The sequence below is a fragment of the Mustela nivalis genome (genome assembly GCF_964662115.1).
Source record: "Mustela nivalis genome assembly, chromosome: 12".
NCBI classification, from domain to species: Eukaryota; Metazoa; Chordata; class Mammalia; order Carnivora; family Mustelidae; genus Mustela; species Mustela nivalis.
The window spans coordinates 92,291,939-92,304,452 of NC_139031.1; the positions used below are offsets into that span (position 1 = coordinate 92,291,939).

General features: G+C 50.1%; 1 protein-coding gene across 2 annotated transcripts in view; it reads left to right on the forward strand.

The window, feature by feature from the left end:
- The window catches only part of ABCA13 (ATP binding cassette subfamily A member 13), a 321,989-nt gene that overhangs the window by 50,765 nt on the left and 258,710 nt on the right, over positions 1–12,514 (forward strand). For both annotated transcript variants that reach the window (XM_082692779.1, XM_082692780.1), the window contains exons 10-16: positions 859–1,043; positions 3,917–4,044; positions 4,475–4,572; positions 4,824–4,997; positions 5,874–6,079; positions 7,079–7,218; positions 10,829–10,943. In XM_082692779.1, coding sequence (XP_082548905.1) covers positions 859–1,043; positions 3,917–4,044; positions 4,475–4,572; positions 4,824–4,997; positions 5,874–6,079; positions 7,079–7,218; positions 10,829–10,943 — 1,046 coding nt within the window. The remainder of the gene's footprint in view (positions 1–858; positions 1,044–3,916; positions 4,045–4,474; positions 4,573–4,823; positions 4,998–5,873; positions 6,080–7,078; positions 7,219–10,828; positions 10,944–12,514) is intronic.

The window sequence follows — 12,514 nt, forward strand, 5'->3', positions numbered from 1 at the left end:
GAACACAGGTAACACAGGGCATAAATGTGGCCCGTGGTGTTGGACGAGGGTTCTGTGCAGCTACAAAGCTGAGAACCTGTTCCCTTTCCCTGCACTCTGTTCCCTGTTTCCTTGCTGTCCTTTCCAGAGACGAGCCCTGGCAGCCCCACATCCTGCCCACTAAGTGCCCTTCTCCTGCGTGTGTCCACTGGCCTCGACTCGCTGGGGCCTCACCGCACATGTCCCCAGAAAGCCTGTCTTACTCTGAGACGCACACGTGGCCGTGACAAGAGCCATAGAGTGTTTTTGGCATGAGGGGTTTCCACAGGGCTCCTTGGATGACCACCTAGGACATTCAGAAGCAGGGGTCCAGTCCCCTGGGGCTCTAGAGGTGGGGGGCACCACTCAGCCTATCCTTTCACTCTGGCTTTGACGAGAAGCATCGTACTCAAACCATAACCATTTTAAGGGAAACAGAGAAAGGTGCTGTTACCTGCTTTCATGGGCGAGTGTGGAGCCCGATATGGGGCCTGATCTCACAACCCCAAGATCACGACGTGAACCAACACCGAGAGTCGGATGCTCCACTGACCGAGCCCCCCAAGTGCCCCCGCCTTCTCTTTTGCACGTGGCCCTGGGGCAAAGGGAAGAGAAAAGGGAGCCCAATGGAGACGCTGCATGCAGCCCTTGATGCCATTTCTAATCTTTAGTTTCTGAGTAGAAATTAAAACCTACGGCACGTGACAGACCTTTCAATCTGGCAACATCGTAAACACGGGCCATCCATCCTCTAGAAGACTCTGTTACTATATCCCATGCACACGCTCTCCTGTCTACTGGTTATGGTTCATAACACTGTTTCCTTTTCTACATGTACAGGTGCTCCCTGGCGTTCTCCAGCAGGTGCTCGCTGGGGTCGCCCACAGCCTGGAGGCTCTCCGAGGTCCGACTGTGGAAGGACAGGAGCCACAGCAGGTGGTGAAGGTTCTGCAGGCTCTGCTTCCCCTCCTGAGTGACAGCGTGGCGGCAGATGGCCCCACCGGCAGCCGCCCAACTCCCAAGATGTAAGGCGTGCTTTCCTGTTTGATTACTGGTTAGGCTCGTGAGCCTGAATGTTAAGGACGCGTGATAAGACAGCGAGAGGAGAATTCATAGGACCACAGCTAGACAGTGGCTTCCTAGTCAGTAGCTGGGAGATGACTCCAGGATGGTGTCGTGGGGACCGTCCCAAATCGTTTGCCCCAAACTCATGTCTGTATTTGTTTTTTAAAGATTTTACCCATTTGTTTGTCAGAGAGAGAGAGAGAGAGAATGAGAGCAGGAGCACAAGCGGGGGGAGAGGCAGGATCCCCGCCGAGCAGAGAGCCTAATGCAGGACTCGAACCCAGGACCTTGAGATCATGACCTGAGCCAAGGGCAGACACATAACCCACTGGAACACCCCTCACCCTACCCCAGGCGTCCCCCTATGTCTGTTCAGAGGAGGGCAACAACCCAGTGGGGGAGCATATCCAAGAAGGGGGTCAGCCTTCTGGATTTCAGATCTAAAATGAACAAAAGCATTGTGGAGGCACTCACATGGAAGAAACTGTTTTTACGGTTGTTTTGAAGTTTTGCACCATTGAATTGTTTGCAGAAGGTCTGGAAACACTTCAAAAATGGGGAAATGTAGACCCTCTTCATTTTTGAGATAAGCTGAATGGATTCCTGACGGGTGGTTCTATTGCAGTATTCAGCTGTCTTTTTCAGCGGGTCCTGCCCTTGGCAGGAACTTGGCCCCATTACATGCCTCAGGTGTAGGCTTTCCTTGGAAGCGAGCAGAGAATGTCTCAGTATTGTCTCCGAAGGGGCCATTTCAAGCCACGGGCCCCAGATCGCCTGCTGTTACACAGCACGAGAGAGAATTGCATCGTTAGAATCGCACGGGGTCGGGGCGTGTTCTCAGGGCACACATGATGTACATACAGGTATGTTCATAACTGAACACATTTCCAACTCCCTCGAGTTTTCTGGAACCTGGTAAGGAAGGAGGATCTTGCTTTTGAAGGTCTAGTTTCCTGTTTTATCTTAGAGATCTCCTGGGTGCTAGCGATAGAGTAGGTCACCTTCCTGACCTTACAAACCTCCCATGCCCCTGCCACTTCTGCCCGGGCGACAGAGAGCCCTGGGGCACTCTGGATCTCAGATCCTCCAGGGAGCAGGGATGTGAGAGACTCCCTTGGAGGACCAGGTGTGGCTGGCCCGGGCTTCTCTTTCCGCCCACACTCAGGATGGGAAGGTGGGGGGTCTTCCCGCAGCTACTGTGTGCACCTGGCCAGCCGTGGGGCCCTGGAGCCTCCCTTTCTCCCCACACCCACCTCTATTTGGGGATACAGATGGCCTCCACTTGGCCGTCTGGGTAACAAGCAAGTCTGTGGCCCGTGCACTTCTGGTCCCTGGGTTTCCACCTCCCCATGCTGATGGCATTTCTTGGTTTTCTTGGTGGCCCCCGAGTCCTTTACCAGTTATGAAGCCCTTGGTCTGCTGCTGGCTCCATGCGGGACACCCCCCCACCCCCCAGTGGCCTCACGTCTTCCCCTCTAAGGAAGGAAGGACCCACCCCCTCCCTTGTTATGGCCAGCAGGGAGACCCCGGGGTTGAGGACGCCCCACACTTAGTGGCGGCTCACAAGTGCTACCCAGTCTCTCACGACTCCCACGTCTCACGCCTCCCACGGCATCCGCCTCTCTCTCCTCAACTCACCCCCAGGCTCACCAAGGTTCCTCCTCCGACGTCCCCTGGCACAGACCCTCCCGATCCAGTCTTGTCTTGTGAATCCCGTGTTTTCGCAGCAGCTTGTTTCCTGCGTTCGGTGTGGGGGCGGCCGTGGCTCGGGTCCCAGCGCCGTCCTCTGTGTGCACCTGCTTCGGCCCCTGGGCTCATGTCCCCTCTCGGCATCCCTCAGGGTGTCCCACTGAGCGCTCGCTGTCGTCATGATTTTAGACGCCGCCTGCCCGTCCTGAGGTTAGTCCTCGTTTGCCGGCGGCGCCCCTGGATCCTCGTACCATCCACACTGCCCTTGGTGGGAAACTGTTGGCCGGAGCACCACAGCTCCTTACTTCTACCCTGTTCTCGCCGAATGCTCACACCTTCTCTCCTCCAAGTCCCCACTTCCAACCGGACGACCCACCAAGCCTTCCTTTGGGACCGAGCACACACGTCATCAGAGGCAGGGGGTGCTCGTGGTGTGCCTGTTCCTGCCTGGACCTCCTGCACCGGGGTGATGAGATGCAGGAGAGGCGGGCCGGTGGGGGCACGGGGCCAGGTAGGGCCAGATGAGGACCGGGTGCCACCCATCGCTGGCCCAGCCTCGGGCACCTTGCACGGGTGCCCCTACAGCGTCTCCTGGGTCTCACCTTCCAGCTCACTTTCTCTTCCTGGGTAGGAGATTCCCTGTGCTTGCAGGGATGCCTGAGGGTCTGCCTTCTCCCCCTGGGGCACTTGCTCCCACAGGGTGACCCCCACCCGGTTCTTCACTCGAACATTCTGTTCCAGTGTCAGCTTCTCTCGCTGCAGAGTCCCTGTCTTTCCAGCTGCTCGTCTGGGTGGCTCCCTCCCTCTTCCTGAGTTGGGCACCCTCTTAGGGCAACAGGAGCTTTGGCTGTCTGGGACAGCTGGACAAGTGTCCCCCACTCCCCCAGCCCTGTGACTGCCTGCCTTCCCGGGGAGCGTGGTCTCTGCAGCGGTCAGCTGGGGAGCGCCTGTGTCTGCACCAGGGGCCTCTGTTTCCCTCCACTCCCTGCCCAGGGGCTGCAGGTGTCCAGCTGTCCTGCCGGGAGTCCTTCTTGGCCCTGGGAGACTTATAGCTGCTGTTAATTTACCTTCGATGGGTCCCGCGCCCACCATGCAGAGTGCGGCATTCTGACACTCTTCTTAAAATAGTTTCCTGTGCCCTCAGATTACTGCATCTGCAGCAGCTGGAGAATGTCCTTCGAGACCTGCCCCCGTGGCCAGCCCTGAAGAGACTGCTTCTGCTCCTCGGGGCGCTCAGGAACGCGGTAGCCCAGAATTTGCGTTTTGTCCAAGGTAAACTGGCTGGGTCTTACTTGTCGCCGGCTCGCTAGGAGGCCACATGAGACTGATTGAAAAGCAGACTTGAAACTGCCTGATGCCTTTGTTGGGCTCAGACACAGTTGTCACGGTGCATTTTATGCTCTGCAGGGTGGCTGGGGAGTGGGGGAGAGGGAAGAAGTGAGGACGGATGTCGCTTTTGGAGTGAAGCTCTCCTCTCCCCTGATGCCGTCCTCACGCGTCTTGAGGACGTATGAAAGGACAGTGCAATGACTTTTCTGTTTTCCTCTCTCAGGGAGATCATAAAATGTCTGATAATAGGTGCAGTTTGCTGAGCTGCTGGTTTTCTGAATTCCCTGTGCTCGTCGCGGCCTCGTGGAGAAGGCGGGTGGGGAGTAGTGTGCTTGAGGGGAAGTAGTCATGCGTCCGTTTGTCGACCTTACAGCAGTGCTCACGTGCCCGGAGAGACCGGCTAACAGCTCCACACTGGGCGGACCCGAGCAACTGGACCCAGAAAGGGACGCGTTCCTTCGGTGGAAGCAGGTAAAGCACAGCACAGGGTTCCAAATCAACGAGTTTGAGAAAACGTTCAAGCCGCTCGTGCTCTCTTCTGTTTTGCCCCTGCTGTGAGCTGTGCTGGCAACATGTGCCGGCAAAGAGGACAATTTTTGAAGAGCTTTGTCTTAATTTTGGAATTCGGAAGGCTGCTGGTGTCTGGTGGTTGCTCTCTAGCCTTTGGGGGGCAAGCACAAGCCTCTCTGAGTCACCCCCTCCTGCTCCCCTTCGTTGTTCAGGTCTTGGTGAAGAAGGCTATGGACAGGTGCCTAAATGCCAGCTTGTCTGGGAAGGAGGCTCTCCGGTGTGGTGGGAACCCTGGTGCCTGGGAGCGCCTCCGGGCACTGTCGTGTCCCCACGACTCCACCAAGAGCAGCGTTTTCAACGAGCTACTGCAGTCAGCGGAGGACGCGGTAAGTAGCCGCCTTCTGATCTCGTCCGCTGATGCCAGTGGGCTGATTTTGCAGGTTAGACACCCACCTTCCCCCGCCATGGAAATCCAGCCACCCCTGCTCCATCCCTCCTCCGGCCCCACTCGGGAGGCTGCCCGTCACCCATCTGGCCCAAATCTCCTTGACAGCGGTCTTCCCCAAGAGCACCCTAAACTCTCAGACCGCGCCTCCCCGCCCGCCTGGTTTCCGGGCTCCTCGTCCGCTCCATCCCTGGCTGCAGACGTCGAGAGGCCGGACACATAACTTCAGGCATCGGCCAGCGTGGAGCACAGAGCCGCGGCCAGCCCTGCTTCTCCATGTCCCCGCCCCTTGCTGAGAGCTTGAGAGAGTGGGGAGCCGTTTGTTAGTAAAATTCATGATGTCCCCTTCGACCCATATTTTTCTCGCCGAGCACTACAAGTGATAGTACCATTCCCTTTTCTGCTGTCTGGCGTGTTTCATTTCTTATTTTCTCATGCTGCCTGGTAGGATTGGGCTGGAAGGAGCACCTGCGCCGCTTCTGGTGTGTGTGTGTGTGTGGTTTTTTGTTTTGTTTTGTTTTGTTTTTTGGTTGGAGGATGTGGGCTATTAACTGTGGAACAGAATCACAGGAGCGTGACTCCGAGAAGGCTGGGTCCTGTGGGGCGACTGGGGGACTAGCCAGCACAGATGGGCTTCACACCTGTGTCCCTTCGGACACAACCTTGATTTGGGAGTAAAGAGGCAAGTCCAGGACGGTCCCTCAGGTTACAAAAGCAGGTCTTGGAGTCACAGTTCAAGAGAGCCCTTGGTATGGGAGACTGGACATGCGCTGCTTCCCGGGGCCACCCTGTCCTTACGTGCTCTTTCCCTGTCAAGGATCGCCTTTTGCAAGAAGTCGTCACTGGGCGGACAGATGTGGCAGATTCAGGATTCGAAGGACTTCTGGGCTGGCAGGAAGTAGAAGCGCGGCTGGAGGACGTGGGCCTTTCCTGCAGGCGGCTCTCCCAGCGGCTGGCAGCGGCCGCCTCACCCGGGGACCGCGACCTTGCCGGTGACTGTAAGGACCAGCTTGCAGCAGCAGTGTGAGTCTGTGTGTGATGGGAAACTGGTGAACAGTTGGGAACCATCTACCGAAACATGGATCCACATTGTATAGCCTATTTCTAGTATATTCTGTTTCTGGTATATTCCATTTCTGGGGGGAGGCATAATTTTTCTTTTTTCTTTTTTAATTTTTTATTTCTTTTCAGCGTAACAGTATTCATTGTTTTTGCACCACACCCAGTGCTCCATGCAATCCGTGCCCTCTATAATACCCACCACCTGGTACCCCCAACCTCTCACCCCCCGCCCCTTCAAAACTCTCAGATTGTTTTTCAGAGTCCATAGTCTCTCATGGTTCACCTCTCCTTCCAATTTCCCCCAACTCCCTTCTCCTCTCTATCTCCCCATGTCCTCCATGCTATTTGTTATGCCCCACAAATAAGTGAAACCATATGATAATTGACTCTCTCTGCTTGACTTATTTCACTCAGCATAATCTCTTCTAGTCCCGCCCATGTTGCTACAAAAGTTGGGTATTCATCCTTTCTGATGGAGACATAGTTTTTCTTTTAATCTTTAAAAAAAGACTGACCTATTTGGTACTATTGGAAAGCATTTAAAAATGCAAAATATTAGGGGAAGATAAATAATCTCAGGTAGATAAATAAAATCTTTTGAAAAAAAGTAAAAATATAAGATATTAAACAAGCTCTTTAAAGGTTTACCATTGACTTAACCTTCTGCAACAGTCTTGGCTGCAAAGTTATAGTAAGTTATATTAAGTCCTATTTTCCTCTTTCTGTTCTCTTGACATGCTGTGTCTTATGTTTCATATATTCCCATGCATCACTTTTACTCTTCAAATTAAGTGGGGGGATTTGTAAGTAATCAAATACTAGTAAGGAGACCATCGAGAAGGTTCTTATTTCTGACGCAGGTGACTGCCAGGTGCCCGTGACTGTTGGCCTGTAGAGGAATCTGTCATGTTCTGAAAACCGCGACCAAAGGCGAGCTTTCTCTGGCTTCTCTGATTGTAGGATCCTCCGCGCACTAGGAACAGTTCAGTCATCCCTGGAGGAAACACCCTACTGGAAAGGCTTCACCGGATTTATCAGGAAGACCTGTGAACTGGTCCGTTCTGCGAATGTGCAAGGAAGTGTCCAGAATGGTCTCTCTGGTAGGTCAGCCGTCTTCGCTGTGGGAACCTGGGCGCTGCTTCCCCTTCCCCACGTTGCTGCTGAGAGACGCCCTATTTATGAAGGGTGCCGGAGGAGAGGCTCGCCGAGGATTTGCCACTGGGATGCCCACTGTGCATTGTCACCGTGTGTTACGGCGAGACTGACCAGGGCCCTGGCTTGACTGGTTGTCGCTGCTCATTCTACCAGTGACCTCTTTTCCTCTCGACCTGTCCTGGTTTGGCTGATAAACACAGACGGGGTGGACCAGGCATGACGGACTCCGAGAAGTCCAGAGCTGCTGCCTGTGGGGCCTCGTCACTCCTGTGCTGTTAGACTCACCCCGCCCTCCTGGGGCAGCACCCCCATGTTGAGCCTGCTCCCCTCTTTCCGTGCTATCTTCAAAACCTCAAATCCCCTCAAATATGAATTATACAAATTTGCAATGGCCTGACCCCCAGGCAGACATTCCCTCGTCCCAAGGGCCCTCTTTCTGAGAAGACGCTGGCAGGGTGGGACCTGTGTTTCTGACTCGTCCCAGGGGAGAGCTGGTGGTCTGGGTCCAGCTCTCCCTGGGGACCGCGATTGCTCTGGCTGTGCCGTGTGCGCTCCAGCCCCGTGGGGGTTACTAGCTTGCCCTGGAGCACCTCTGCTTCGACTCGGGGTTCCTGCTCTTTGGCCACAGCCACCGAATCTCACTCCCTTCCTTCCTCCTCAAACTGCTGGGGTTTTCATTTTTGTTTATTAGTTTTTATCTAAGTTCCAGATAGTTAGCATATGGTGTAATATTAGTCTCGGGTGTACAATACAGGGACCCAGGACTTCCCTGCATCACCTGGTGCTCGTCCCTGCAGGTGCCCTCCTTCCTCCCGTCACCTGCTTCCCCACCCCCCCCAGGACCCCCCTCCCCCGCCCGCCGTGACCAGCAATGTGTTCCCTGCAATGAAGAGTCTGTTTCTTTGTTTCTCTCTCTCTTTTTCCCCTTTGCTCAGTAGTTTTGTTTCTTAAATTCCACGTATGACTGAAAGCATATGGTATTTGTCTTTCTCTGGCTGACGTGTCTCGATGAGCACGATGTGCTCTAGCTCCATCCGTGTTGTTGCAAATGGCAGGATCTTATTCTTTTTGACGGCAGAGTGATACTCCCTTGTGTATATGAACCATGTCTTCATCCATTCGTCTCTCCATGGACGCGGGCTGCTTCCATGGTTTGGCTCTGGTTGACAATGCTGCTGTCAACCCCAGGGTGCATGGGTCCCTTTGAATCTGTACTTTTGTACCCTTCGGGCAAATACCTCATAGTGCAATAGCTGGATGGTAGTGTAGTTCCATTTTTAACTTTTCCTGGACTCTCCATACTCCAACCGCTGCTTTTAGAGGCTGCCAGAGAAACCCTTCTCTGTGGCGGTCAGTGTCAAACCCACGAGCTGCCCATTGGGTCTCTGCCTCGGCTGCAGGCCGGCCACACTGAGCTCTTGGCGGCCGCAAAGCTGGGCTGTCAGCCGTGCCTCCTTGTTTGCATGTTCCTCCAGTGCTAGAGCTTGGCTGGCTCCTGACCATTTCCAGAAACATAGGCGACAAGAGTGACATTTGGCATCCGTGAGAAGCCCGAGTTCAGAATTCTCAATAACATTGACAGTCACAACATTTGTTGTGTTTTGTATGAATTATTTCATCCAATCCCCATGTCAACCCTTGAGCTGGGTTCCATTTTGACTTGATTTTCAGTTGGGAATACTGAGGCTCGTGGAGATTAAATTCTGATATAGACCACCGAGCTCCAAGTATCAAAGCCGAGACACTGTTGTAGGAGGTCTCTCTCCGGAGCCGGTGAACTTCTCTTCTATTTGGACAATCCTCACTGGGCACATCATGCTGCCTCAAGGCTTGCTCCGTTATGGAAATAGAGCTTGTCCGAGAACGGAGTTTTCTTGATTCTCTGTTCTGTGAATTTGTGTCCTCTTTCACAGATTTTCTGATTTGTTTCCTGTTTCATGAATTTCCTTTTTTAATCTTATTTCCTCCCTTCCTTCTACTAAATTCAGTTTGATGTTCTTTTCCTAGCTTCTTGATTTTCATATTTTCTTCTTTTCTTTTTAAAAAAGTTTTTATTTATTTATCTGACAGAGAGAGAGAGAGAGAGAGAAGAGAGAAAGCACAAGCAGGGGGAGTGGGCAGAGGGAGAACCAGACATCCCCAAGAAGAGAATGTGACGCGGGGCTCGATCCCAGGATTCTGGGATCATTACCTGAGCTGAAGGCAGATGCTTAATGACTGAGCCACCCAGATGCCCCAATTTTCTTTTCTAATAATATACTTTTAAAGCTATAATATTTATTCTATGCAGAGCCCTAGTATAGGGCACACAGTTTGATAGGTCACAGTCTTCGTTAACATTCTGTTCAAAATTTCCTGATATTTATTATGATTTCAGGATATTTTTAAATTTTTACTGACATTTGAGGACATTTCAAGTGATTTTTAAAGAAGACTCTAAATTTCTCATCTGTTTTAATGAGAGAACATTCTCAATGGTCAGTCTTTGGAATTTGTTGAGATGTGTTTGTGGCGCACATGGTCCGTTTTGGTAAATGTGTGAGTTCTTTAAAACCATGTCACTTCTGTCCTTGTTGGCTGTAGTAATTATATATAATAAGTAGGTCAAGTTTGTTAATCATCCACATCTTACCTATTTCTCATCTACCTCTTTTTTTTTAATTAATTAGTTTTTTCATGGGGGGCTTTTTCACGTGGGGTTTGATCCCACAACCCTGAGACCATAACCTGAGCTGAAACCAACAGTCCGACTCTTAGCTGACTGAGCCACCCAAGCGTCCCGAGAATGACTCGCATGTTTAAGAGGTCGTGCCAGATGTTGGCAAGAATGCGTAAGGACTGGGGCCATCATAGGGTGTTGTGGGAATGTAAAACAGGATGACGACTTTGAAAAACAGCATCAGCATCTCCAAAACTCATATATGCAGACACTGTATAATCCAGCCATTTTGCATCTAAAGAAAAGAGAGCATGTTTCTGAGACTTGTGCATGGACAGTCAGAGTTGCTGTGTACTTGCAACATCCGCAACCAGGGAGCCAGCCAAGTGTGACTGTGGGACCAAGTGTGACTGTGGGTGGATCTTTCTCTGGTCTCAGGGGGTTTCTTCACCAGCATGCACTGATTTACCCTCAGCTGAATACTTGAAGGAGGCATCAGCAAGTGCTCTGTCTGTGCAGCTCTCTCCTTGGAGTCTGTTCTGCGTGTCTGTGCAGTCTTTTGTACTCCAACCTTCATCCCATCTACTCAAGGTGCCTACCAGTTCCACTTGGTTCTACTTCCTGGGTCAGTCCTGGGATACTTTCTTTAAGGCAACAGATGGGATAGTCATGGGTTTCACCTTATTTACCTTCTGTTTTCTGTGGATCACTGTCTATACTGCTTGATGGCCAGTGGTAGTTGAACTTGGCCAGACGCAGAAGCCAAATCATAAGGATTTCTAATCCTTCTTTTATTATTTTCAACCAGATTAAGAACACTAAAGCGTTCTTCACTTTGGTAGATTTGACTGTTGTATCCAACTTGAAATCAATACATGACATGCCTTTCTGTTTAGGTTTCTCTGAGGAATCTCCTTGTTATGAAGAAAACATAGATTGGGAAGCCATCACTGATAATTATTTCACATTTTTGGGTAATTTACTGAAGTCTCCAGCTGCTTCCATCTCCAGGTAAATTTTCAAAATTCAATTTCCAGGTTTTGATTTAACTATTATCTAAGACAAACAAAACCCATTTATAGGAAATGCCTGCTTTATTTATTTATGTAATTATTATTATTTTTAAAGAGAGTTTGAAAGGCAGGGTGAGCGGGGGTTTGGGGGGAAGGGAGAGGGAGAGAGAGAATCTCAAGCAGAGTCCATGTCCTGTGTGAAACCCCTAGTGGGGCTCGATCTCACAACCCTGAGATCATGACCCGAGCCGAAATCAAGAGTGGGACGTTTAACCAACTGAGCCACCCAGGCGCCTCAGGAAACACTTGCTTTAAAATATGAACTCATGATGTGACTGTGGATGCAGTATTTCATATTAGGCATTCGATAATATTTGCCCCATAGCATTTATGACTCCTGTTTCCATGGATTTTGAAAAGAAACACAAATGATAGTTTTAAGATTTTCCTTTAAAAGCATGATTTATAATAGATGCTCCAAAAATGGAATGGTTGGATTATAGTCTCATCCAGTTGCATACTTTAGACACGGGATTCGTGACTAAAGATTCTGGGAGCTCTGGGGACTTTTGGGAGAGAACTGATCTTTGGAACTAAATCGCCAGATTATATGCTGCTCATGCATTCAGACAGAAATTCTCATGTATAATTATGGAGATGGTACACAGCTTCTTTCTTTAATTTTTTAATAGATGAACTTCTCACTTTATTTATTTATTATTATCTTTGAAGGCAAGCTCTACACCTAGTGTGGGGGTTGAACTCACAACCCTGAGATCCAGAGTCGTATGCTCCCCTGATGCGCCAGCCAGGCACCCTGGATATCGCGTGTAGTTTAATATTTATTTATTTATTTACTTCAGAGAGTTGGGGGGTGAAGGGAGAGGGACAGAGAGCCTTAAGGAGACTTTGCAGTGAGCGTGGAGCCTGACATGGGGCTCAGTCCCACGATCTTGAGATCATGACCTGAGCAGAAACCAAGAGTTAGATGGGTAACTGACTGGGCCATGCAGGACCCCTGTATGTGGTTTAAAGGACACTTTATTTATTGCTTGTGGGGTGTGTTGACAGAAGCTTTGTGTTAGGACATAGCTTTTACATTTGGGAACGGATTAAATTTATCTGTGAAGTTTGTTAAGAATACGAATTCCTGGAGCCTGCCTAAATGCTAAACCTTGGCTGTGTGGAGGACCAAGCTTTCTGTAGATTTAAGGAATTCTGCACGTGGTTCTGGTGCACACCAAAATTCCAAAAGCTATTTGGCAAAAGCAAAACTCTGGGCCATGTCCTGTTCCAGCCATATAATAGCTGCCTGAATCTGCTCATTAAAAAAAAAAAATTCTATATATTAAAATTGTATTTCTATATATTATAGAAAATTTTCTATATATTAAAATTGTATATATATTAAATTCCTATGTATTAAAATTTATATATGTATATTTATATATTTATTTATATATATTTTTATATATGTGTATATATGTATATGTATATATATGTATATGCATATATCATATATATATATTTGAAATATTTCTTTTTCTGTGACTTGGAGATACTGGTGTA